The sequence below is a fragment of the Mustelus asterias genome, chromosome 20, assembly GCF_964213995.1.
Source record: "Mustelus asterias chromosome 20, sMusAst1.hap1.1, whole genome shotgun sequence".
NCBI lineage: Eukaryota > Metazoa > Chordata > Chondrichthyes > Carcharhiniformes > Triakidae > Mustelus > Mustelus asterias.
Window position 1 is genome coordinate 42,060,849 of NC_135820.1, and position 25,863 is coordinate 42,086,711.

Sequence of the window (25,863 nt, forward strand, 5' to 3'; positions counted from 1 at the left end):
AGATTAATGAGTAGGAAAATGTCACATGAGTCCAACATTTTCTGATGAGAATAAGGAGAATTGTAAGAATTTAGATTCTACATTAATTGGTAACATGCTTGAGGCTGCTGAGCAAGAAAAAGATCGAAAGGTTTGGTAGATCATGGAAGTGATTGATTTTTTGTATATAGATAGATACCCTACAGTGCAGAAAGAGGCCATTTGGCCCATCGAGTCTGCACCGACCACAATCCCACTCAGGCCCTGCCCCCATATCCACCCGCTAATCCCTCTAACCTACACATCTCAGGACACTAAGGGGCAATTTTAGCATGGCCAATCAACCTAACCCGCACATCTTTGGACTGTGGGAGGAAACTGGAGCACCCAGAGGAAACCCACACACACAGGGAGAATGTGCAAACTCCACACAGACAGTGACCCAAGCCGGGAATCGAACCCAGGTCCCTGGAACTGTGAAGCAGCAGTGCTAACCACTGTGCTACCGTGCCGCCGTATTTGGTGATGGTGTAGTGGTATTATCATTGGACTAGTAATCCAGAGAGCCAGGGTAATGCCCCAAAACTCCAGGTTTGAATCCCACCATGACAGATAATGGATTTTGAATTCAGTAAAAATCTGGAAATAGAAGTCTAATGATGAGCATTGTTGTAAAAACCAAAATGTCCTTTAGGGAAGGAAATCTGCTGTCCTTATCCGGTCTGGCCTACATGTGACTCCAGAGCCACAGCAATGTCGTTGACTCAATTAAAATACACTTTGAAATGGCCTAGTGAGCCACTTGGTTCAAGGGCAATTTGGGATGGGCAATAAGTGGTGGCCCAGCCGGCAATGCCCACATCCGATGAATGAATAATTTAAAATATTAACAAACTGAAAAAAAAATAAATGCAATTCTACCATTTATAGCTAAGACTATTATCATGTCTATGAAGGCCATTTTGAAATCTTACCTGGCCTTGCCTGAGGGCAAGTCTGAAACACTGGGCAAGATTTTATGGCCTCACTCGGGTGAGACTGGAAATTTCCTGCCCGAGATCAACGGAGATTTTCGTTGTTAGACCCTCACCTGCTCCAAATTCCATGGTGGGCGAGGTAGTAGAGTTCCGGCATCTGTGTTCGGCTTCCAACTTCATAATACAAGGAAGATATGGCTTTGTTGGATGAAGCCCAGAAGATAGTTTAGGAAGCACTTTTTCTGAGTTCAGAAATTAAAGTTGTGGAGCAAGATTGTGCATTGTGGAACAATCCCCTGTAGAAGTGGATAATAATGTGGAGGAATTTGATGAAAATCTTTTTGGCAGGCAAAGAGTTTTAGAATGATAGGCTGCTGTCAGTTAGAATGACAAAAGAAAATAGAGGATTTTTTTTAAGTGAACACATAGCATTAAGTCCAAAACTAGGGTGTCCAATCTGAACAAAGCAAACTATCAAGGCATGAATGACAAGCTGGTGAAAAAGTAGACAGGAAAATGGTGAAAACCAATGGTTGAATGAGGAATGTAAAGAAATAATACTGAAAATGGTGGACATACTTAGCAGCTCAGGCAGCATCTGTGGAGGGACTAAACATTTCAGATCAATGGCCCTGCATCAGAACACCAGAAAGACCATTGGTTAGCACTGCTGCGCCACAGCTCCAGGGACCTGGGTTCGATTCCCGATTTGGGTGACTGTGTGGAGTTTGCACATTCTCCCAGTGTCTGCGTGGGTTTCCTCCGTGTGCTCCGGTTTCCTCCTACAGTCCAAAGATGTGCAGGTTAGGTGGATTGACCATGCTAAATTGCCCCTTAGTGTCAGGGGGACTAGCTAGGGTAAATGCATGGGGTAATGGGAATAGAGCCTGGGTGGGATTGTGGTCGGTGCAGACTCGATGGGCTGAATGGCTTCCTTCTGTAAGATTCTATGATTGACCTGAAACATTAATTCTGTTTCTCTCAACATGTGCTGTTTGACCTGCTCAGTATTTTCCAGCATCTTCTGTTTTTATTTCCGATTTCCTCCAAGTAGTACTTTGCATTTGTTTTGTATATTGGTCTTGTTTTTGATTTGATTTGATTTATTATTGTCATATGTATTAACAGACAGGAATTCTCTGGCCGTTCACACCGACAGGATCTTCTGGTCCTGCCGATGGCGCACCCCCGTCACAAGTTTCCTGACAGTGTGGGGTGCAGTAAATAGGAAATCCCACTAACAGCAGTGGGACCAGAAGATCCCGCCACCAGTGCACATTGTGCTGCCTCCCGCTATGAGAAATACATTGTGGGGAGGCCAGAGAATTCCTCTCTCTCTCTCTCCACCACCCCCTCCCCCCTCCACTGAATTTTAATTCCTAACAGACAATTTATGAATGATTTGGTTTGTAAGTATTGTGTTGATTTAGCATCTTGCTGTATGATTTAGCTTTTAAGTATTAATTAACTTGTAAATAATGGTTGATAAATGATTTTTAACCTGTGTGTATTAGGCTGACATTGTGTTATTTTCTGCTTTCTGGGAGAGATAGGAAAAGATGATGGGTATCCCACATAATCCCCAAGGTATTGTAAATAGCAAATTAGGGTTTAATTGCAAGCACTACAAGAATAAGGGAGGTAGTTCCTGATCATAGAAACTCCATCTGTTTGTAGAAACAGATTTTTATTGCAAACGTGAAACTAAACTGTTGCGTTAAATCCAGTATGAAAGTGGTAGCATAATTTGGGAGTTATGTCCCAAGTTACTTATTGCATGCCCACCTTAGAATGAAACCTGCTGTATTTTGAAGTTTGGAGAATGTTTTAAACCAAACATGTAAAAATAACTCAAAGTGTATTCACAAATGTTTAGGGTGGAAAAAGATGAAATATATCTTTAAGAAGGTTCCAAAAAATTGTTTTTTTGGAAAAGGACTTGAAGGAATTACCAATTTGTCAGCCTGTTTTGGCTGTTGATGAACACTTGGGTTCCTTAGACAGCACCTTCTAAATCCACAACCACTACCATCTAGAAGGACAAGGGCAGCAGATACATGGGATCACCACCACATGAAAGGCCCTCTCCAAACCATTCACCATCCAGACTTCGAAATATATCACTGTTCCTTCACTGTCGCTGGGTCAAAATCTGCAACTCCTTCCCTAACAGCACTATGGGTGTACCCACACCACATGGACAGCAGCGGTTCAAGAAGGGAGCTCACCACCACCATCTCATGGCTCATGTCCAAATGCAGCGACACCAGGACAATGTCCAGGCTTGAGCTGGCATTCACGTCGTACAAGGCATTGACCATCTCTAATAAGAGAGAATCTAACCATTGCTCCATGACTTTTAATGCCATTATGTGGAGATGTCGGCGTTGGACTGGGGTAAACATAGTAAGGAGTCAAACAACACCAGGTTAAAGTCCAACAGGTTTATTTGGTAGCAAACGCCAAGGAGGGGTGGTATTTCCATGCATTATTGGTATTCAACAACCAACCATCTTTCATTGTGCTAAGTATGACTCCAGTAAGTGGAGGGCTTCTTCCTGATTTTCACTGACTTCAGTTGTGTTAAGGGCCCAAGATGCTGCACTCAATCACATGCAGTCACTCTCAACTCAGTTCTTTTATTCAATTCCTTGCCTGCTCCCCTTACATTGGCTTACAACCTCTTATATTTCTATCTATCTTCAGTTGTGATGAAAGGTCATCTCAACCTGAAAAATTAACTCTGTTTCTTGACACACAAGCTGTCTGGTCTGTGCAGTATTTCCAGTAGTTTTAGTGTTTTTATTTCAGTTCTTTTGTGCATATTTGCACTAAGGCTGTAAGTGGCGTTGGTGGAACCCTAACTGAGACTTGGTGAGCAGGTTATTGCTAAGTGCTACTTAATAGCATTGTCAGCTACACAGATTGGATTAGTCCTGTCTTTTGTGGACAGGGCATGCTTGAGTGATTTTCCTTGTTGTCAGGTAGATGCCAGTGTTGTCACTGTACTGAAACAGCTGGCTAGAAACCTGGTTAGTTCTTCAGCGCATCTTCAGTACTGCAGCTGGGATGCTGAGAGAACCCATAGCCTTTGCTGTATTCAACATGTATTATTTCAAATTTTTGTGTACACCTAAATTACAGGTCTACATTTCCAGACACTATTCCAATCAGAAAATACAAGCGTGTCTTGCCTGCTATAAGGTGTTGTCTTTTGAAGTCGTATGATATGATTGGTGAAGCCCTTCAGATTTAACTGGATGATTTGCCATATTGGGGTGTTTCCCATTCTGGGTTATGTATAGTGGTCGAATAACCTATTTCAAAAATGCAGCTCTAGTAGGTCAACTTTAATCATTGGAATTCAGGGAACTCTTTCATGTGGTTTGACTGTTTTTCCTTTAAGCTAAGTTATTCCACCTTATCAAGTGTACAGTTAATGCCGGCAAAATGTTACTTATGCATACTACTTTAATGGTGTACCATGGTTTCCTACTTTGTGTTTATTAGGTAAAACACTTGTAAGTCTTCCTGATGTTGCATTTCAAAACCCCAGTGGTCAGATGGCACATCACTGTGGCTGCTGGGGCTCGCCAGTCATCACATCCAGCAATAATAGATACAGTTTTGCTGAAAAAAAAGTGTTGATCTTGTGTAAGAGTAATGAGCTGCCTGCTGCTGTATACGATTGAATTCATTGAACTGCATCCGCATTATGAATGGACTGCCCAAGACACACAAAAGTGATGTGTGTGCCTTGTCTTGCCTTGTCTTGTCTTATCTATGACCGGCTCTGCACAATGTGAATTGGCCAAATATTTAGCAAGTTTTCCACATAACTGTCCGCACCTTTGTGAAGACCATACAAGATTTGCATATTGATAGCAAGGACGTGTCCATGAGCTCGTTCGACATTTCTAGCCTAATCACTAATGTACTGCACAAGGAAGCCATAGACATTTGCACTGTGGCATTATATAATGGCAATCTAAATGCAACGCCTTTGTTAGAATTGGATTAATTGGACTTATGAGCTCAGCAACTCATCCAGTTGAGTTCAATTTTAATAACAACATGTATGCCCAAATCCCACCAACTTCTTTATTGGTTTCCATGAGATACGCATCTTCAATAGAATGACCCCTAAACCCTAGCCCTTGTATATTTTCGGTATGTAAATGATATGCTGGTTATCTTTTTTAAAATCCATCTTTGTAGGATGTGGGCATCGCTGACTAGGTGCCAACATCCTACCCATCCCTAGTTGCCCTCTACAAGGTGGAGGTGAGCTGCCATCTTGAACCACTGTGTTCCTGAGTGTAGGTACACCCACAGTGCTGTTGGGGAGAGAATTCCAAGATTTTGACCCAGCGACAGTAAAGGAACAGCGATATATTTCCAAGTAAGGATGGTGAGTGATTTGGAGGGGAATATCCAGTTGGTGATGTTCCCAGGTATCTGCTGCTCTCCCCCATCCTGGTTGGTAGTGGTCGTAGGTTTGGAAGGTGCTGCTTAAGATATTTGAATCTGCAATTTCCTTGCACACCTGAATGGGCTTCTTCCTGTGCTCAAATTCACCATTGAAAAGCAGCAGTTAAATGAGCTCCTTTTTCCTGATGGATTAGTTGAAAGATTTGCCATGGGGTTGTCTACTACAGTCTCCTTCATGCCCACTTTCACTGGCAGAATAAATCGAGCAACAGGTGAAGCTCGCTGTTTCATGCAACACAAGTGGTATCCTCCCCAAACAAGATGCTACTGAAAAGCCAAATTGACATTCTGCCCACCACACAAATGAGTAATGTGTATATGAATTTCAGTGCCAGTCTGATGCCAGCTGTGTTGGCCATACACTTGAATGACTGAGTGGATCATATAAAACATCACATCCCTTCAGCTTTGCAACAGACAAAGTACTGACTATACTATTCCATGATGTGGAGATGCCGGCGTTGGACTGGGGTAAATACAGTAAGAGTTTTAACAACACCAGGTTAAAGTCCAACAGGTTTATTTGGTAGTAAATGCCATTAGCTTTCGGAGCGCTTCCCCTTCGACAGATGGAGTGGAAATTTCCACTCCATCTGACGAAGGAGCAGCGCTCCGAAAGCTAATGGCATTTGCTACCAAATAAACCTGTTGGACTTTAACCTGGTGTTGTTAAAACTCTTACTGTGTATACTATTCCAGCCAGTGCTTGCAAAACACAATATCCACCATTCAATGTGATTCTGCAATTGGACAACAATTGTTAAACAGTTGCGGAAAGTGAGTATGCAGGTGCAGAATGTTATAAGGAAGGCAAATTGAATCTTGGCATTTATTGCAAAGGGTCTAGAGTATAAAAGTAGAGAAGTGTTGTTACAATTCTCTAAGGCATTGGTGAGACCACACCTGGAGTATTGTGTTCAGTTTTGGTCACCTTTTGAGGAAGGATGTGGTGGAACTAGAGGCGGTTCAGAAGAGGTTCACGAGATTGATTCCAGGTTTGAAGGGGTTGTCATATGAGGAGTGGTTGAGTAACTTGGGCTTGTACTCGCTGGAGTACAGAAGAATGAGGGGGATTTGATTGATGTGTATAAAATACTCAATGGGGTTGATAAAGTAAATGTTAACCAAATGTTCCCCCTTCTAGAACAGTCTAGGACAAGAGGTCATAGTTGTAGAGTAAGAGGGGGGAGGTTCAAGACAGAGATGAGGAAAAGCTACTTCTTACAGAGGGTTGTGAATTTATGGAACTCACTGCCCCAGAGTGCAGTGGTTGCAGAATCAATCAATGGATTCTAACAACTGATGTCAGGCTAGCTGGCCAGTAGTTCCCCATTTTCTCTGTCCCTCATTTCTTGAATAGCAGTGATACGTTTGCTAACTTGCAATCTGCTAGAACCGTTTCATAATCTATGGAATTTTGGAAAATCATAACCAGCACATCTGCTATCTTTGGAGCTATCCTTTTTTGAATCCTATCATGTTGGCTATCAGGTTCTCGGGATCTTTTAGATTGTATCCAATCAATCTTAGCCAGCTATCCCCTCATATCTGTATAATTGGCTTTGGTGAAGTTTATGATTCTTGTTTGTGATTGGAGAATGTAATTTTCAAACAAAGTGGAATTCAGTTAGATTATAATTACTATTTCCCAGTGGATCTTTTACAATGACATTACTAATTAACCCTGCCTCATTGCACAATACTACTTCTAAAGTAGCTTTATCTCTGGTTGGTTCCACAACATATTGTCCCCAGAAACTGTCTATAAACCCACCTTCCAGACCACTTTTGCCAGTTTGATTGGTTTAGTCTATATGAGAATTAAAGTCCCACACAACTATTATATTGCCTTCATTACAATCTCCAATAATTTATTGTTCAATGCTCTAACAGTGTTACTACCGTAAACTATCAGTTACCCCCACCAATGCATTCTGATTCTTGATATTCCTATGCTCCATTCATTCTACTTCCTGATTTGCTGAGCCAAGGTCATTTCTCACTCATGTCCTTGTGTCATTCTTTATTATCAGGATCACTCCTCCTTTCCCATTCTACCAGTCTTTTTGCAATGTTGTGTACACTGGAATATTTATTTCCTGACCTTGGTTACCTTGTAACCATATTTTTGTAATAGGGATTAGCTCTAAACCATTTTGCCATTATTTGTGCCACTATTTCATCTATCTTAGTGTGAATGCTCTGCACATTCAGATGAAGTGACTTCAGTTTGAGCCTTACTCTGATGTGTTGTTGGCAACCAACTCTGTTCCTTCCTGTCTCATTTAGTTTGGCTTTATTCACTTCGATGTAATTTTCTATTGCCTCGGGCGTCTAAATCTACCTTCACCCATCATGCATCACTGCTCTCTGTCAAAACCAATCACTATTCCAGCATCTTTGTGGAGAGCAAAGATAAACCCTGCTTCATTTCTCTACTTCCAACAGCCATCTTTAACTCTGTGCCATGGGCAAGGGACAAATGTCCAACAATAAGTATGAGGACTTCTTTCTTACTCAGATTGATACATTCCAGTTGGTTTAATTTGTTGCTTCGTTCCCTTCCCATTGACAAACAATTTATCTTCTCAATTCTGTATTCCTCTGACTTCATGTACACCAATGCTTGTTCCCAGCAGCAAATCACCCTTAAAGTGTAGCCATTGTAGGCCAACCCAGCAACCAAATCTGCTCATATCAATGGTCCAGAAGCACCATTGAAATGAAGTAGCACGGATGACTAAGTGAGGCAGATGAGGTTGGCCTTTTGGAATATGAGCTCCCTGATTGAGGTCCTAATTGCCTGCCCAATCATGGAGCCTCACCTATATATAAATATGGGAGTGTCAGGTCGACTGGCACTCCAGATTCTGACTCTGTACTTGAAGCATTCTCTTAGAGTGGAGTGGGCGTTGTAATTAAAAGGATTCTGGTGAAGGGACACTGGATTCTGAAGGGTTATTTCAGTAGAGGTTGATTTTTGTTTGATGATTCTGGGATCACTGTTGGCCTAAACCCCAGAGCTATCCTGCTGTTCCTTGAATTGCTCCAGACCTTTCAGCTCACCCGAGAGAGCAACGTCCTATGCATTTTATACATTCTGTTTGCTAACAAAATTACTGTAACGTACTTTCATTTTGTAGGTGGCGTCTAATTTGTGAAATTCCTTAATCAAACAAATTATTTCATTAATATCTTTTAATGATGCATATTTAGCTCCAACCAGCACTTCATAATCCGTGCATACATGAATGTTTCAGGGCTCATCTGGCGAAGACTCTTATGCATAACGTGTTAATTTGAAACTAACTGTGAATTTCCTATGCGTTTTAATGATTCAGAAAGGTAAAATAACTTGTGTTAGCTTACTTCCTGAATCTCTACTTTGGGCATCAAACTCAGTAAATTTACACATGAAAATTCTGGGGACCTTGCTGTTAGTGGAAAAGCTGCACAGAATATGAATTTTGAATTTTTTAAAGAATAGAATAGCATCCCTACAATGCCAAAGAGGCCATCGAGCCTGCACTGACAACAATCCCACCCTGAGCCCTAGTGCTGTGAGGCAGCAGTGCTAACCACTGATGCAAACATTTTGATTTATGCTTATTCTGCACTAATCTCTGTAAGCCCTTCATGTTCCCTGAGGAGGAAGCGAATGAGGCAATATGTGATACCAATGCCATGTAAAATGAGGCTGTAATTTCACTGGGAAAAAAGAAGTCTTCAATGTACAGTACCAGTATTTTCCTTATTCAGTACACGTTGTAAAAATATGTATCTCTTTTCCAAAGGTGCTGTGGCTGGTGCTGTAGAGGAAGGGATTTCAAACCTCGCACAGTGTGGCTTGGACATCCAGAGAAGCGAGAACATAAATACCCACGAAATGTAATCAATAATCAGAAATACAACTTCTTCACGTTTCTTCCTGGGGTATGTGTTTTATAAATCTCATTTATTAAACGAATAGTGAACTGTAATCATCAAAACTGTTCAAAGTCCCACATGAAGAATCATGTGTGTTCTTTGTGCTTTCTTTTATCCATTCATTTTTAGATTGTGAATAAATACGTACGTATGTGTGAGTTTGTGCACCCTGAGTGCTGCTGATAAATCGTGTGCGTCAGACCAATCAACTCTTACAAAACCTACTTTGGCTAAATGAGCCTATTCAGACTTTCCATGAGTCCCTGGATTTATTCAGAAGGAAAAAGATAGTTCTTTCTAATCTGGTGTAAGAATGGCTCATTGTTACTTTTTTCACACAATTCCTTGGATCTCCTTCAAGTCCCACTATATTCCCTGGATAAGAGAAATGTCAGGTGACCATCACCATCAGTTGATGATTAACAGCTGAATAAAAGGTGTTTCAGTTAATTACTGACTGAGAAAGACAAACACATTGGGTAGGATTGTAAGGATGGGATAGAATAGAATACAAATAGTTACGCGACCCCCGAGCAGTGGTTGAGGCAGGTACAATAGCAACATTTAAAAGCACTTGGATAAGTACATGGAAGGGAAAGGATTAGAGGGATATGGGCCAACATGGGCAATTGGGACTAACCGGAAAGGCGCTATGGTTGGCATGGACTGGTTGGGCCAAAGGGCTGTTTCCATGCTATATTGCCCTAAGACTCTATGACTCTAGGATGGTGAGTGATTGGCGCTTTCTAAGCCCCACTGTGATTTAACGCTCACTTGAGTGTTGATTGGGAGTGGGTGGGACTTCTGTCTGCCCCCGAAAGAAATCCCCACCAATGAGAGCTGTCGGCAAATCAGATTGACTGGCGGGCATAGCACTGCAGTGGCCAGAAGCAGTACTGCAGTGCTCTCCCTGGACTACATCCTCCACCCCTCCTTCCCGCCTGAGATGGGGAAAAGTGTAAATGTCACTTTCCCACCCTCCCAACCAGCCTATAAATTGAGGCTGGGCGGGAAAAGGTCCTTAAGTGGTCACTGAGTGGCTACTTAAGAGCCCTAATAGGTGAATGGGCGGGTTTTCCGCCCAAGACCCTGCCTGCCCAAGCATGAAATTCTGTCTGGGTTTGGACAGGTGGATTCCAGAGGTGGAATAATGAACTTGTAACATGTTGGAGCCCAGTACTTGGTAGCTATTTTCCTGTACAGAAAGGAACAAAGTGGACCTTCTCAATCAGGATAAAGTTGCAGTAAATAAATTAAGTATTGATTTATTTGATTTTGATTTAATTTATTATTGTCACATGTATTAGTATACAGTGAAAAGTATTGTTTCTTGCGTGCTATACAAAGCATACCGTTCATAGAGAAGGAAACGAGAGAGTGCAGAATGTAGTGTTACAGTCATAGCTAGTGTGTAAAGAAAGATCAACTTAATGCAATTCAAAAGTCTGATGGCAGCAGGAAAGAAGCTGTTCTTCAGTCGGTTGGTACGTATCCTCAGACTTTTGTATCTTTTTCCCGACGAAAGAAAGTGGAAGAGAGTTTGTCCGGGGTCCGTGGGGTCCATAATTATGCTGGCTGCTTTTCTGAGGCAGTGGGAAGGGTAGACAGTGTCAATGGGTAGGAGGCTGGTTTAAGTAATGGACTGGATTTTGTTCACGACCCTTTGTAGTTTTTTGCGGTCTTGGACAGAGTAGGGGCCGTACCAAGCTGTGATACAACCAGAAAGAATGCTTTCTATGGTGCATCTGTAAATGTTGGTGAGAGTTGTAATGGACATGCCAAATTTTCTTAGACTTCTGAGAAAATAGAGCCACATGGACCTCGATTAAGGAAAGGTCTGCAAGACATAACAGGCTACAAGATGAAGGCATATAAAATTGCTGGCACCGATGCACCCATTCCCAATGACGTCAATACATTCTATGCCCGTTTTGAGCAAGAGGTCAGCGAGAGCATGCCCTCCACCTTGGAAACCTCGGACAAACCGGTATCCGAGGTCACCATTGCAGTCTAAGAAGTCTCACAACACCAAGTTAAAGCCCAACAGGTTTATTTGGAATCACGAGCTTTCGGAGCTCTACTCCTTCCTCAGGTGTGTGGGCAATCAGAACCTGTGCGGGCCAGCTGGAAGACATCTTCAACCTCTCTTTACAACAATCTGAGGTCCCTATCTGCTTCAAGAAGACGACCATCATCCCGGTACCAAAGAAAAGCCAAGCAGAATTCCTTAGTGGCTGTCGTCCGATGGTTCTGCCGTCCATCATTATGAAGTGCTTCAAAAGGTTAGTCATGGCACGACCAGCCTCCCAGATTGCCTGGATCCACTACAGTTCACCTACCACCGCAACAGGTCCACAGCAGACGCTATTTCCCTGGCCTTGCACTCAACCCTGGGACACCTAGATAACAAAGACACCGATGTCAGACTCCTATTAATCGACTACAATTCAACACCATTATTGCTACAAAACTCATCTCCAAACTCCGTGGACTGGGGCTCGGCTCCTCTCTCTCTGACTGGATTCTGAACTTCCTAACCCATAGACCACAATCAGTAAGGGGGGACCAATATCCTGGCCGGTAGGTTGGCTAAGGCTACTGGGGAGAATTTAAACTAGATAGGTTGGGGGGAGAGGAGCTAGAAGAGTTGACTAGGATCAAGGAACTAATTGATGGGGGGGAGGATGCAGGGGTAAAGGGAATTACAAAATTAATGGTAGAGGAGAGGGTGCAAGTGAATGAAGGTGGTAATTTAGATAAGGGAGTAGAGGGAGAGGGTGTTCGCGACTCATCAAAGCGGGTCCAGATAAAAGCTGGAATAAGGACACTTTGCCTGAATGCACGAAGCATTCGGAACAAGGTAAATGAGTTGATGGTGCAAATCAGCACAAGTGGGTACGATCTAGTGGCCATTACAGAAACGTGGCTGAAAGGTGACCAGGACTGGGAGATGAATATCCAGGGGTATCAGGCGTTTAGGAAGAATAGACAGGAAGGAAAAGGTGGTGGGGTCGCGCTATTAATAAGAGATAATATCAGGGTAGTACTGAGGGATGACATAGGCTCTGAGGAACAAAACGTGGAATCATTATGGGTAGAGATGAGGAATAGTAGAGGGAGAAAGACACTAGTAGGTGTGGTATATAGGCCCCCAAATAATAATGTTGAGGTAGGGAGGGCTATAAACAAGCAGATAAGGGATGCGTGTAAAAACGGAACGGCAATAATCATGGGGGACTTCAACATGCACATTGACTGGCAGACTCAAGTCGGTGAGGGTGGAATGGAGGAAGAGTTCTTAGAATGCTGTCGGGATAGTTTCCTTGAACAGCATGTTACGGAACCGACGAGGGAACGAGCTATTTTGGATCTGGTATTGTGTAACGGGGTAGGTAGAATTAAGGATCTTATTGTGAAGGACCCTCTTGGGTCTAGTGACCACAATATGGTCGAATTTCTGATTCAGATGGAAGAGGAGAAAGTTTGGTCCCAAACCAGTGTCCTCTGTTTGAACAGAGGGAAATATGATAGGATGAGGGATGAATTGGCTAAGGTAGACTGGGAGAGCAGGCTGGCAGGTAGGATAGCTGAGGAACAGTGGAGGATTTTTAAGGAGATCCTTTTCAGTTCTCAGCAAAAATATATTCCAGCAAAAAACAAGGATTGTAAGAAAAGGGAGAACCAGCCGTGGATAACGAAGGAAATAAAGGAGAGTATTAAAATAAAAACAGCTGCGTACAGAGTGGCCAAAAATAGTGGAGAAACAAGTGATTGGGAAAAATTTAAGAAACAACAAAGAGAGACTCAGAAAGCGATAAAGAAAGGAAGGATAGACTATGAAGCTAGGCTAGCAATTAATATAAAAAATGATAGTAAAAGTTTTTATAAATATATAAAAAGGAATAGAGTGGCTAGAGTGAATGTTGGACCCTTGGAGGACGAGAGGGGGGAGTTAATAGTGGGAAATGAGGATATGGCTGAGTCTTTAAATAAGTTTTTTGTGTCGGTCTTCACGGTGGAGGACACAAATAGTTTGCCAAATATTAACGATAGAGGGTTGGCAGCAGGAGAAATACTTAATACAATTAATGTTACCAGAGAGGCAGTGCTGGGTAGACTAATGGGACTGAAGGTGGACAAGTCCCCGGGTCCGGATGGAATGCATCCCAGGGTATTGAAAGAAATGTCAGAGGTAATAGTGAATGCGTTAGTGATTATTTATCAAAACTCGTTGCATTCTGGGGTAGTGCCGGTTGATTGGAAAACGGCTAATGTTACGCCGCTGTTTTAAAAAAGGAAGGAGACAAAAGGCGGGTAACTATAGGCCGGTCAGCTTAACGTCTGTAGTAGGGAAAATGCTGGAATCCATTATTAAAGAGGAGATAGCAGGGCATCTGGATAGAAATGGTTCGATCAATCAGACGCAGCATGGATTCATGAGGGGAAAGTCGTGCTTGACGAACATGTTGGATTTTTATGAAGATGTGACTAGGGCGGTTGATGGAGGAGAACCGGTGGATGCGGTGTTTTTGGATTTCCAAAAGGCGTTTGATAAGGTGCCCCATAAAAGGCTGCTGAAGAAGATTAGGGCACACGGAGTTGGGGGTAGTGTGTTAAAGTGGATTGGGGACTGGCTATCCGACAGGAAGCAAAGAGTCGGAATAAATGGGTGTTTTTCCGGTTGGAGGAAGGTAACTAGTGGCGTGCCGCAGGGATCGGTACTCGGGCCGCAACTATTTACCATTTATATAGATGATCTGGAGGAGGGGACGGAGTGTAGGGTAACGAAGTTTGCAGACGACACAAAGATAAGTGGAAAAGTGAATCGTGTGGAGGACGGAGAAGATCTGCAGAGAGATTTGGACAGGCTGAGTGAGTGGGCGAGGATATGGCAAATGGAGTATAACGTTGATAAATGCGAGGTTATACACTTTGGAGGAAATAATAACAAATGGGATTACTATCTCAATGGAAACAAATTAAAACATGCTACCGTGCAAAGGGACCTGGGGGTCCTTGTGCATGAGATGCAAAAGCCCAGTCTGCAGGTACAACAGGTGATCAAGAAGGCAAATGGGATGTTGGCCTATATCGCGAGGGGGATAGAATATAAAAGCAGGGATGTCTTGATGCACCTGTACAGGGCATTGGTGAGGCCGCAGCTGGAATACTGTGTGCAGTATTGGTCCCCTTATATGAGGAAGGATATATTGGCATTGGAGGGAGTGCAGAGAAGGTTCACCAGGTTGATACCGGAGATGAGGGGTTTGGATTATGAGGAGAGGCTGAGCAGATTGGGTTTGTACTCGTTGGAGTTTAGAAGGATGAGGGGGGATCTTATGGAGACTTATAAGATGATGCGGGGGCTGGATAGGGTGGAGGCGGAGAGATTCTTTCCACTTAGTAAGGAAGTTAAAACTAGAGGACACAGCCTCAAAATAAAGGGGGGTCGGTTTAAGACAGAGTTGAGGAGGAACTTCTTCTCCCAGAGGGTGGTGAATCTCTGGAATTCTCTGCCCACTGAGGTGGTGGAGGCTACCTCGCTGAATATGTTTAAAGCGCGGATGGATGGATTCCTGATCGGTAAGGGAATTAAGGGTTATGGGGATCAGGCGGGTAAGTGGTACTGATCCACGTCAGATCAGCCATGATCTTATTGAATGGCGGGGCAGGCTCGAGGGGCTAGATGGCCTACTCCTGCTCCTATTTCTTATGTTCTTATGTTCTTATGTAAGGATAGGCAACAACATCCTCAACACTGGTGTCCCACAAGGCTGTGGCCTCAGCCCCTTACTATACTCTTTGTACAACTCTGACTGTGGCCAAATTCCCCTCCAACTCAATTTTCAAGTTTGCTGATGACACCAGCGTAGTGCGTCAGATCTCAAACAATGACGAGACGGAGTACAGGAAAGAGATAGAGAACTGGTGCGATGACAACAATCTCTCTCTCAATGTCAACAAAACGAAGGAGATAGTCAGGAAGGGTAATGGAATACATGCCCCTGTCTACATCAATGGGTACGAAGTAGAAATGGTCAAGAGCTTCAAGTTTTTAAGTGTCTTGATCCCCAACAACCTGTCCTGGTCCCTCCGTGTTGACATTATAGTTAAGAAAGTCCACCAACGTCTCTACTTTCTCAGAAGATTGGTGTGTTACTATTTAGAGAGGCTCTACTCACAGCTTCTTATTTTTCTACTCTTTCCAACCTTGATGGCATAGTGGTACTTTGCCTGTGGACTTCTCAAGGACAAAAGTGCAACTCACTCATGGCCAGTGTCTGATCTATTATTTAATAATGTATGTGGACACTGTGAGATAGCAGCTGCTACCTTGAAGTTTTTACACGGTTCGGCTTCACCGTACTAGTCATTTGCATTTTTACATGGATTGGGTTTTCAGCTGGACTCTTCCAAAGGTCCGTATTTTCGATGGAGGCTTCCAAGGGTCAGATGTGGTCTGTTGAAAAGACTTGATAGCAGACTGGATGGCTTGTGCAATTTCTCACAGTTCTCTTGCTCCATTCACCATTGAGTAGATGATTATGACAGAAGCTCAGAATCTTTTGCATGTGTAATGAACATCATTGGACTCTTTTCTAGATGCGTTCACCCCTTTTTGTGATGGCTTCTTCACATTTCATTGTTTCATAATTTCAATGGAAATTCTCATTTTCAGTTGCTTCTCTTGAGGCTCATTTTGTTTTGTGAAAAATTGTCCGTTGAGCTGTTAGTTATGTATTAAAAATTGTTAATTGTGACTTGTTTATATCCTAATATATTTACAAGTATAGCAGCTCACTTCCTAAGCATGTCTATAAAATTTCCGATATGTTGTAATGTCCATTTCATGGAATTTAAAAGTGCATTGGCTGAGGATCAAACTTCTGGACACTAAGGGTGCTCATTTTTTCACTGGGCATTATCTGAAATGTTTCACATTGTTTCACATGGCATGGTGGCACAGTGGTTAGCACTGCTGCCTCACAGCGCCAGGTACCTGGGTTCGATTCCCGGCTTGGTCACTGTCTGGAGTTTGCACGTTCTCCCCGTGTCTGCATGGGTTTCCTCCAGGTGCTCCGGTTTCCTCCCATAGTCCAAAGATGTGCGGGTTAGGTGGATAGGCCATGCTAAATTGCCCCTTAGTGTCAGGGGGACTGGCTAGGGTAAATGCATGGAGTTATGGGGATAGGGCCTGGGTGGGATTGTGGTCAGTGCAGATTCGATGGGCCGATTGGCCTCCTTCTGCACTGTAGGATTCGATGATTCTAGTTGTGTCTTTATGGAGCACCTTGGCACATTTATCCACATAGCAGGTGTTGTTTTGATTGCAGCAGTCAAATTTATCTTGGCTTATGTTGGGGCAGACAGGTTTTTTGAATTGTGTTGCAATAAGGAAACCAGCCAACTGGAAGAACCAGCATTCATCTTCTATGTGAGCAAACACCCTAATTTTATTTACCCACCCTGTTTGCAAGTCTCTTCAACCCTCTTCCTTCATTCCACTTTCCAGTTTAGTCTTGACTGACACAGTTAATGTAAGTTGAGATTTTGCTGCCTGCCACCACAGCGACTGATGTAGAGTCATTGGCCCTCCACGGATCTTCCAGTCTCGCCAAGGCCCACATGGCTCTCCCACCCCACCACCAGGGAACCCGCCAGGGGGGTTGACTTTGGTGGGAGTGGAAGATCCCACCAATGGGGAGGGCTATAAAATTCCGCCAACAAAAGAATTGTCAGGGAGAAAATCGGACCTCTCAGGGACAAAGGAGGGGAATTATGCTTAGAACCCAAGGGAATAGGGGAGATCCTAAATGAATACTTTGCATCGGTATTCACGAAGGAGAGGGGCGTGTTAACCGGGAGTGTCTCGGAGGGAGGTGTTGACCCGTTAGAGAAAATCTCCATTACAAGAGAGGAAGTGTTAGGTTTTTTTAGGGAACATTAAAACTGACAAAGCCCCAGGGCCTGGTGGCACCTATCCTCGACTGCTCAGGGAGACGAGAGGTGAAATTGCTGGGCCTCTGACGGAAATCTTTGTCGCTTCTTTGGACACGGGTGAGGTCCCTGAGGATTGGAGGATCGCGAATGTGGTCCCGTTGTTTAAGAAGGGTAGCAGGGATAACCCAGGAAATTATAGGCCGGTGAGCTTGACGTCCGTGGTAGGGAAGTTGTTGGAGAGGATTCTTAGAGACAGGATGTATGTGCATTTAGAACGGAACAATCTCATTAGTGACAGACAGCATGGTTTTGTAAGAGGGAGGTCGTGCCTTACAAATTTGGTGGAGTTTTTTGAGGAAGTGACAAAAACGGTTGATGAAGGAAGGGCCGTGGATGTCGTCTATATGGATTTCAGTAAGGCATTTGACAAAGTCCCACATGGCAGGTTGGTTAAGAAGGTTAAGGCTCATGGGATACAAGGAGAAGTGGCTAGATGGGTGGAGAACTGGCTTGGCCATAGGAGACAGGGGTAGTGGTCGAAGGGTCTTTTTCCGGCTGGAGGTCTGTGACCAGTGGTGTTCCGCAGGGCTCTGTACTGGGACCTCTGCTATTTGTGATATATATAAATGATTTGGAAGAAGGTGTAACTGGTGTAATCAGCAAGTTTGCGGATGACACGAAGATGGCTGGAATTGCGGATAGCGAAGAGCATTATCGGGCAATACAGCAGGATATAGATAGGCTGGAAAATTGGGCGGAGAGGTGGCAGATGGAGTTTAATCCGGATAAATGTGAAGTGATGCATTTTGGAAGAAATAATGTAGGGAGGAGTTATACAATAAATGGCAGAGTCATCAGGAGTATAGAAACACAGAGGGACCTAGGTGTGCAAGTCCACAAATCCTTGAAGGCGGCAACACAGGTGGAGAAGGTGGTGAAGAAAGTATATGGTATGCTTGCCTTTATAGGACGGGGTATAGAGTATAAAAGCTGGAGTCTGATGATGCAGCTGTATAGAACGCTGGTTAGGCCACATTTGGAGTACTGCGTCCAGTTCTGGTCGCCGCACTACCAGAAGGACGTGGAGGCGTTAGAGAGAGTGCAGAGAAGGTTTACCAGGATGTTGCCTGGTATGGAGGGTCTTAGCTATGAGGAGAGATTGGGTAGACTGGGTTGTTCTCCTTGGAAAGACGGAGAATGAGGGGAGATCTAATAGAGGTATACAAGATTATGAAGGGTATAGATAGGGTGAACAGTGGGAAGCTTTTTCCCAGGTCGGAGGTGACGATCACGAGGGGTCACGGGCTCAAGCTGAGAGGGGCGAAGTATAACTCAGACATCAGAGGGACGTTTTTTACACAGAGGGTGGTGGGGGCCTGGAATGCGCTGCCAAGTAGGGTGGTGGAGGCAGGCACGCTGACATCATTTAAGACTTACCTGGATAGTCACATGAGCAGCCTGGGAATGGAGGGATACAAACGATTGGTCTAGTTGGACCAAGGAGCGGCACAGGCTTGGAGGGCCGAAGGGCCTGTTTCCTGTGCTGTACTGTTCTTTGTTCTTTCTGCCCCTAATATTGACCCTGAATGTGAATTCCGTGTTCTCATACCTCTCAGTGTAAAGTCATTTCTCTGCGCTAAATCTCTTATATTTGCTTATATACTTGGTGCTCCTCATATTCTGGTACTCAGCTTTGGAGTCATCTCTTCATCGCTGTACCTGCTGCAACCGGGACCGGATGGGATGTACCCCAGGTTACTGTGGGAGGCGAGGGAGGAGATTGCGGAGCCTTTGGCGATGATCTTTGCATCGTCGATGGAGACGGGAGAGGTTCCGGAGGATTGGAGGATTGCGGATGTGGTCCCTATATTCAAGAAAGGGAACAGGGACAGCCCGGGAAATTACCGACCGGTGAGTCTAACCTCAGTGGTTGGTAAGTTGATGGAGAGGATCCTGAGAGACAGGATTTATGATCATCTAGAGAAGTTTAGTATGATCAAAAGTAGTCAGCACGGCTTTGTCAGGGGCAGGTCGTGCCTTACGAGCCTGGTTGAGTTCTTTGAAAATGTGACCAAGCACATTGACGAAGGAAGAGCGGTGGATGTGGTCTATATGGACTTCAGCAAAGCGTTCGATAAGGTCCCCCATGCAAGACTTCTTGAGAAAGTGAGAGGGCATGGGATCCAAGGGGCTGTTGCCTTGTGGATCCAGAACTGGCTTGCCTGCAGAAGGCAGAGAGTGGCTGTGGAGGGGTCTTTCTCTGCATGGAGGTCAGTGACCAGTGGAGTGCCCCAGGGATCTGTTCTGGGACCCTTGCTGTTTGTCATTTTCATAAATGACCTGGATGAGGAAGTGGAGGGATGGGTTGGTAAGTTTGCTGACGACACCAAGGTAGGTGGTGTTGTGGATAGTTTGGAGGGATGTCAGAAGTTGCAGCGAGACATAGATAGAATGCAAGACTGGGCGGAGAAGTGGCAGATGGACTTCAACCCGGATAAGTGTGTGGTGATCCATTTTGGCAGATCCAATGGGATGGAGCAGCAGTATAAAATGAAGGGTACCATTCTTAGCAGTGTAGAGGATCAGAAGGACCTTGGGGTCCGGGTCCATAGGACTCTTAAATCGGCCTCGCAGGTGGAGGATGCGGTCAAGAAGGCGTATGGCGTACTAGCCTTCATTAATCGAGGGATTGAGTTTAGGAGTCGGGAGATAATGCTGCAGCTTTATAGGACCCTGGTTAGACCCCACTTGGAGTACTGCGCGCAGTTCTGGTCACCTCATTACAGGAAAGATGTTGAAGCCATTGAAAGGGTGCAGAGGAGATTTACAAGGATGTTGCCTGGATTGGGGGGCATGCCTTATGAGGATAGGTTGAGGGAGCTTGGTCTCTTCTCCCTGGAGAGACGAAGGATGAGAGGTGACCTGATAGAGGTTTACAAGATGTTGAGGGGTCTGGATAGGGTGGACTCTCAGAGGCTATTTCCAAGGGCTGAAATGGTTGCTACGAGAGGACACAGGTTTAAGGTGCTGGGGGGTAGGTACAGGGGGGATGTCAGGGGTAAGTTTTTCACTCAGAGGGTGGTGGGTGAGTGGAATCGGCTGACGTCGGTGGTGGTGGAGGCAAACTCGTTGGGGTCTTTTAAGAGACTTCTGGATGAGTACATGGGATTTAATGGGATTGAGGGCTATAGATAGGCCTAGAGGTGGGGATGTGATCGGCGCAACTTGTGGGCCGAAGGGCCTGTTTGTGCTGTGGCTTTCTATGTAACTTGGGTGCCCGCACCCCAACTGAATATTTTTCAAAATTCATTCATGGGACTGCCATGCCTGCTCAATTGCCCCCACACCTATTCAATTACCATTGGCACCCCCTCTTCTCACCCGCCTGCTGTATGCAGTTGGAACCTGCCCTTCCCCTTGCTCCCACACCAGCATGATCTGGACCATCCGTCTCCAGTCCTGCGCAATCTCCTTTGCTTTTGTCGGCCTTGTGAACAGGCTTCTCGTCTGAAAGGTGGCTATGTGGGAACCTGAATGGAAAACATTTAAAGGATCCCTGCAGTTAAAAACCTGATCTTCTAAACTTCATAGCAGCACCGCGACCCAATGGTTAGCACTGCTGCCTCTCAGCACCAGGGACCTGGGTTCGATTCCTGGCTTGAGTCACTGTCTGCGCGGAGACTGCACGTTCTCCCCATGTCTGTGTGGGTTTCCTTCAGATGCTCTGGTTTCCTCCCACAGTCGGAAAGATACTCTGGTTAGGTGCATTGGCCATGCTAAATTCTCCCTCAGTGTACCCGAACAGGCGCTGGAGTGTGGCCACTATGGGATTTTCACAGTAACTTCATTGCACAGAACTTGCCTCTGTTTGAATGATGTGGAGAATGACTCGTGTCACTATTCACATGATAAATGAATTACTCCAGTGAACTGGAAGTTGACTGATACCTATGGAAACCTACTTCAACAGTAAGCTCAAGGGAGGGGAGGAGAAAATAGACAAGAAGGAAAAAATCTTGTCTCTTTCAAACTAATTGAAGTATAAAATGGAAGAACAAATAATTTTTTTTACAAGTAACAAGAAAAAAGTTAACTTTATTTATCAATAGAATACTCATGGGGCTGAATTTTATGGTCACTTGCGTTGAGAAAGCAGGTGAGTGGACCTTTAAATTAGAGTGCTGCGTCATGAGCAGCATGCCCACTTATGGCCTGACTGCCCTGCCATGATTTAATGGGCAGAGGGGAGGTGTCAGGTGGGCTGCCCATCCATGGCCCAATTGAGTCCTTAAGTGGACAATTAATGCCCAAACAAGGGCCTCAATCCACCACTGCTTTGATTTAATGGGCAGTGGGAGAGGCCAGTGCCTAGCATGTAGCCTGGCAAGTTTAAGCTTGTGTGCTGCAGGTAGTGAAAGGGTTTTTTTGGTGGGGGGGGGGGGGGGGGGGGGGGGCGCGGTGCAGTGGTGCCTCCTTTCTGGGCCCCTGTGCCAACAGGAGGCCCTCCCCACTACCCACCCCCATTTTGCAACCCGGTGTGGACCGCTTAACCCCCTCACTAGGGCTCGCCAACCCAGCCCAACAAGATCCTGGGCTTCCTTGGGTTTGGGAGCATCCATGGTTCCTCTTCCTCCTGTGACTTCTGCAGGAATGACGATGGCCATCAGTCCTGGTGCGGCCCAGAGCTGTTGGCCCTTGATTGGCTGTTAGCTCTATAAAGTGGCACTTCCTTCTCAAAATGGATAAATGTTCTGTCTGTTACTAACTAAAGAGCCATCACCTGAAATAAATTCAAGCAGGATGAGCCAGCCAAACGAAGGCTGGTTCGTTTCACCATCAGAATATATCCCAGTCTATTGATATTAAATAATCTACTTATCTGTTCCCCATAGCCCATGTGTACCTGCAGAGTATCAATGTGCAAACCACCACTTGCTGATGTGTACCTTTTGTAAACACATGTTCAGAAGAATGTAATTCCCAGCTGTAACATAATGCTACAATTCAGAGGCTATTTCTAGGCTGATGCGGTTTCAATGATTTCACACAATGTGCCAGAGAATTTCCCTGGTTTGTGATGTTTTTTTCAGCGCAGTTCAGCTGGAATTAACCAAAAGAGATTGGGGCATTTTAAACACAAGCCACGTCAAGTGCAAACTGCGTGTCCATGATCTTTAATGCTGCTTTGAAAAGCATTGTGCTGGAGGTTAGCCTCGCCCAGAAAACTGTCCAGACTGAATTAATAACCATGGTGAGTTTCCACCAGTTGCACCTGTTTGTGACTATTTGAGGACGCTCTTCAATTTAAGCTCTTATTTTAGAGTCATAGAGGTTTACAGCTTGGAAACAGGCCCTTTGGCCCAACTTGTCCATGCCGCCCTTATTTTCTAACCCCTAAGATAGTCCCAATTGTCCGCGTTTGGCCCATATCCCTCTATACTCATCTTACCCATGTAACTGTCTAAACGCTTTTTAAAAGACAAAATTGTACCCGCCTCTATTACTACCTCTGGCAGCTTGTTCCAGACCCTCACAAGCCTCTGTTTGAAAAAATGCCCCTCTGGACCCTTTTGTATCTCTCCCCTCTCACCTTAAACCTATTCCTTCTAGTGTTAGACTCTACTACCTTTGGAAAAAGATGTTGACCATCTAGCTGATCTTCGCCCCTCATTATTTTATAGACCTCTATAAGATCACCCCTAAGTCTCCTACGCTCCAGAGAAAAAAGTCCCAGTCTATCCAGCCTCTCCTTATAACTCAAACCATCAAGTCCCGGTAGCATCCTAGTAAATCTTTTCTGCACTCTTTCTAGATTAACAATATCCTTTTTATAATAAGGTGACCAGAACTTTTAAAAGACAAAGGCACTAGAAGGTACTTTGCAAACATTTTCAAGTATTAAAGAAACATTTAATTCACCAAGAAACTAACCAGTGTACCCAGTGAAACTAAGTTTAAAGTTTATGTATCAGTGTCACAAGTAGACTTACATTAACACTGCAATTCAGTTACTGTGAAAGTCTTGTAGTGGCCACACTCCGGTGCCTGTTCGGGTACACTGAGGGAGAGTTTAGCATGACCAATGCACCTAACCACGTCTTTTTTTACTGTGGGAGGAAACCAGAGCACACAAACCGGGGAGAACATGCAGACTCCGCACAGACAGTGACGCAAGCTGGGAATTGAACCCACTTACCTGGCACTGTGAGGCAGCAGTGTTAACCACTGTGTCACCCGTGCTGCCCAGCTAGTAACGGGTTTGTAGAGTATTAAAGTATTTTCAGTAATTTCAAATCAGATGATTCACAGGTAGTTGACTGCTAACTTTTCTTTCTGCCCTATTAAAATGCACCAAGTTGCCATTCTTAAATACAGGAGTGCAATGAAAAGAAAGTAAATCAGTTATATTCTATTAACTGTCTGTGCTGGTTCATGGAAGATTTTGGCCAGGATTTTCTGGCCTCAATGTGGTGGGTTCTGAATCAGTGGATGTGGCAAGCCAGCCAAAAGACTTTGGCAACATTGGTAAATCCTGCTGGGGGCATGAGGAGGTGGGTGGGGAAGTGGTGGAGGTGGTGGAAGGTGGGGAAACACATCGCATGTTTGTGATAATGCAAAGAACGTTAGTGTGGAGACTTGGGCCAGGATTTAATCTTCTGTCCGGGAGGACATTATGGTCCCATCGAAGTAAACGGCAGTTTCGCTGGCTGCTGAATCCTCTGCGGGATGGGGTGGAGGGCTTGGGGGGTGGTGAGAGAGGGGAGAGGGGAGACACGCAGTGGTGTGGCTAGAAAACCATGGCCCTGAACTATGACAGAAAATAAGTACAACTTCAATTGCAATTTGCACCCAAATTTGCCAAATGTGTTCAGTGCAGAAAGTCTACCCCATGGCAAGTATTCCTGTCAATTCCATCCTGGGGACAGTGTTTTGTAGTTTCAATACCGCTTCCAAGTATGTTGTTGAATGGTCTTTTTTGGGACAGGGGTCATGCATGGGAGGTTGTCGGAAATTGATAAAACCCATTGCTTTAAAATAATATTTTAAATCTCACTGTTTCAAAATCAACTCATTCTTCTTCAGTGTTCCAGGCTGGGTTATTTTATTTAGAATTTAATGTATTCTTTCTCTCTTTTTAGGTCCTTTTTAACCAGTTTAAGTATTTCTTCAATTTGTACTTCCTGATGTTGGCGTGTTCCCAGTTTGTACCAGATTTGCGACTTGGTGCCCTGTACACATATTGGGCTCCTTTGGTAAGTCCATTATTCATCTCCCATCATCATAATGCTCAGAAGCTCCAAGAAACTAATGCTTGAGGCTAACTATTGTCCTAATGAATACTGCAGACCAATAAGCCTCAATTTTGACTTTAGTGTTGAACAATAATGGGGCATTTGATTGATTAAGATTATGGCAATGTGCTACTTGCATTTCAAGTTACTTTCACACCCTGTGCCATTTTATCAGTGAAGTTTGGGACAGCATTTGTCCCTTAAGCCAGGCAATGTGATATACAAAAGCTAAGCTTGGTGATGTAATTCAGACTCTGACATTATTTTAATCCTGAGCCATATGTACACGCACATTCATTGTGTTCAAGAACTTTTGCAGAAGAAGGCTCAAGGACTAGGAGTTGTCAAGGCAAGTATCATCCACAAAGGAAGGCATGAATAATGTACCAGAAGTTCTGAAAGAAACAAGTTTCAGTGAGGAGCCGAAGAAAACCAGCATTAGTGGAGGAATTGTTTTGGAAAAATTGATGGGATTGAAGGTGGATAAATCTCTAGGTCCTGATGATCTTCATCCCAGAGTACTTAAGGAAGTCACCCTGGAAATAGTAGATCCATTGGTGGTTATTTTCCAAAAGCCTTTGGACTCTGGACTGGTTCCTACAGATTGGAGGGTAGCTAATGTAAGCCCACTATTCAAAAAGGGAGGTAGAGAGAAAATAGGGAGCTATAGATCAGTGAGCCTAATGTCGGTACTGGGAAGTTGCTAGGGTCCGTTTTCAAGGATTTCATAACTCAACATTTTGAAGGCAGTGGTATGTCAGCATGAATTTACAAAAGAGAAATCATGCTTGACAAATCTATTGGAATTCTTTGAGGGTGTAACTAGTAGAGTTCACCAAGGAAAGCCAGTGGTTTTCAATCAGGTCTCGCGTAACAGACTAAGTTAAGTTAAAGCACATGGGATTGCAGGTGATTTCTTGAGATGGATAGAAAACTGGTTAGCAAATAGGAAGCAAAGAGTTGACATAAATGGGTCTTTTTCTGATTGGCAGTCAGCAACTAGTGGGGTTCCACAGGAATCTGCTAGGACCCCAACTGTTCACATTATATATTAATGATTTGGAAAAGGGAACTGAATGTATTACCTCCAAATTTGCAGATGATACAAAGTTGGGTAGGAGGGTGAGCTGTGATGAGGATGCAGCAATGCTTCAATATGATTTGGACAGGCTGAGTATGTGGGCATATACATGGTAGATACTGTGTAATGTGGATAAATGTGAGGTTTTCCAGTTTGGTAGCAATAATAGCAATTA

The 25,863-nt window shown here is 44.2% G+C and overlaps 1 protein-coding gene across 1 annotated transcript in view; it reads left to right on the forward strand.

Annotated features, from left to right (window-relative positions):
- atp9a (ATPase phospholipid transporting 9A) overlaps positions 1-25,863 on the forward strand; it is a 185,461-nt gene that overhangs the window by 25,162 nt on the left and 134,436 nt on the right. Inside the window, exons 2-3 of the mRNA XM_078236446.1 lie at positions 9,242-9,380; positions 24,455-24,568. Coding sequence (XP_078092572.1) covers positions 9,242-9,380; positions 24,455-24,568 — 253 coding nt within the window. The remainder of the gene's footprint in view (positions 1-9,241; positions 9,381-24,454; positions 24,569-25,863) is intronic.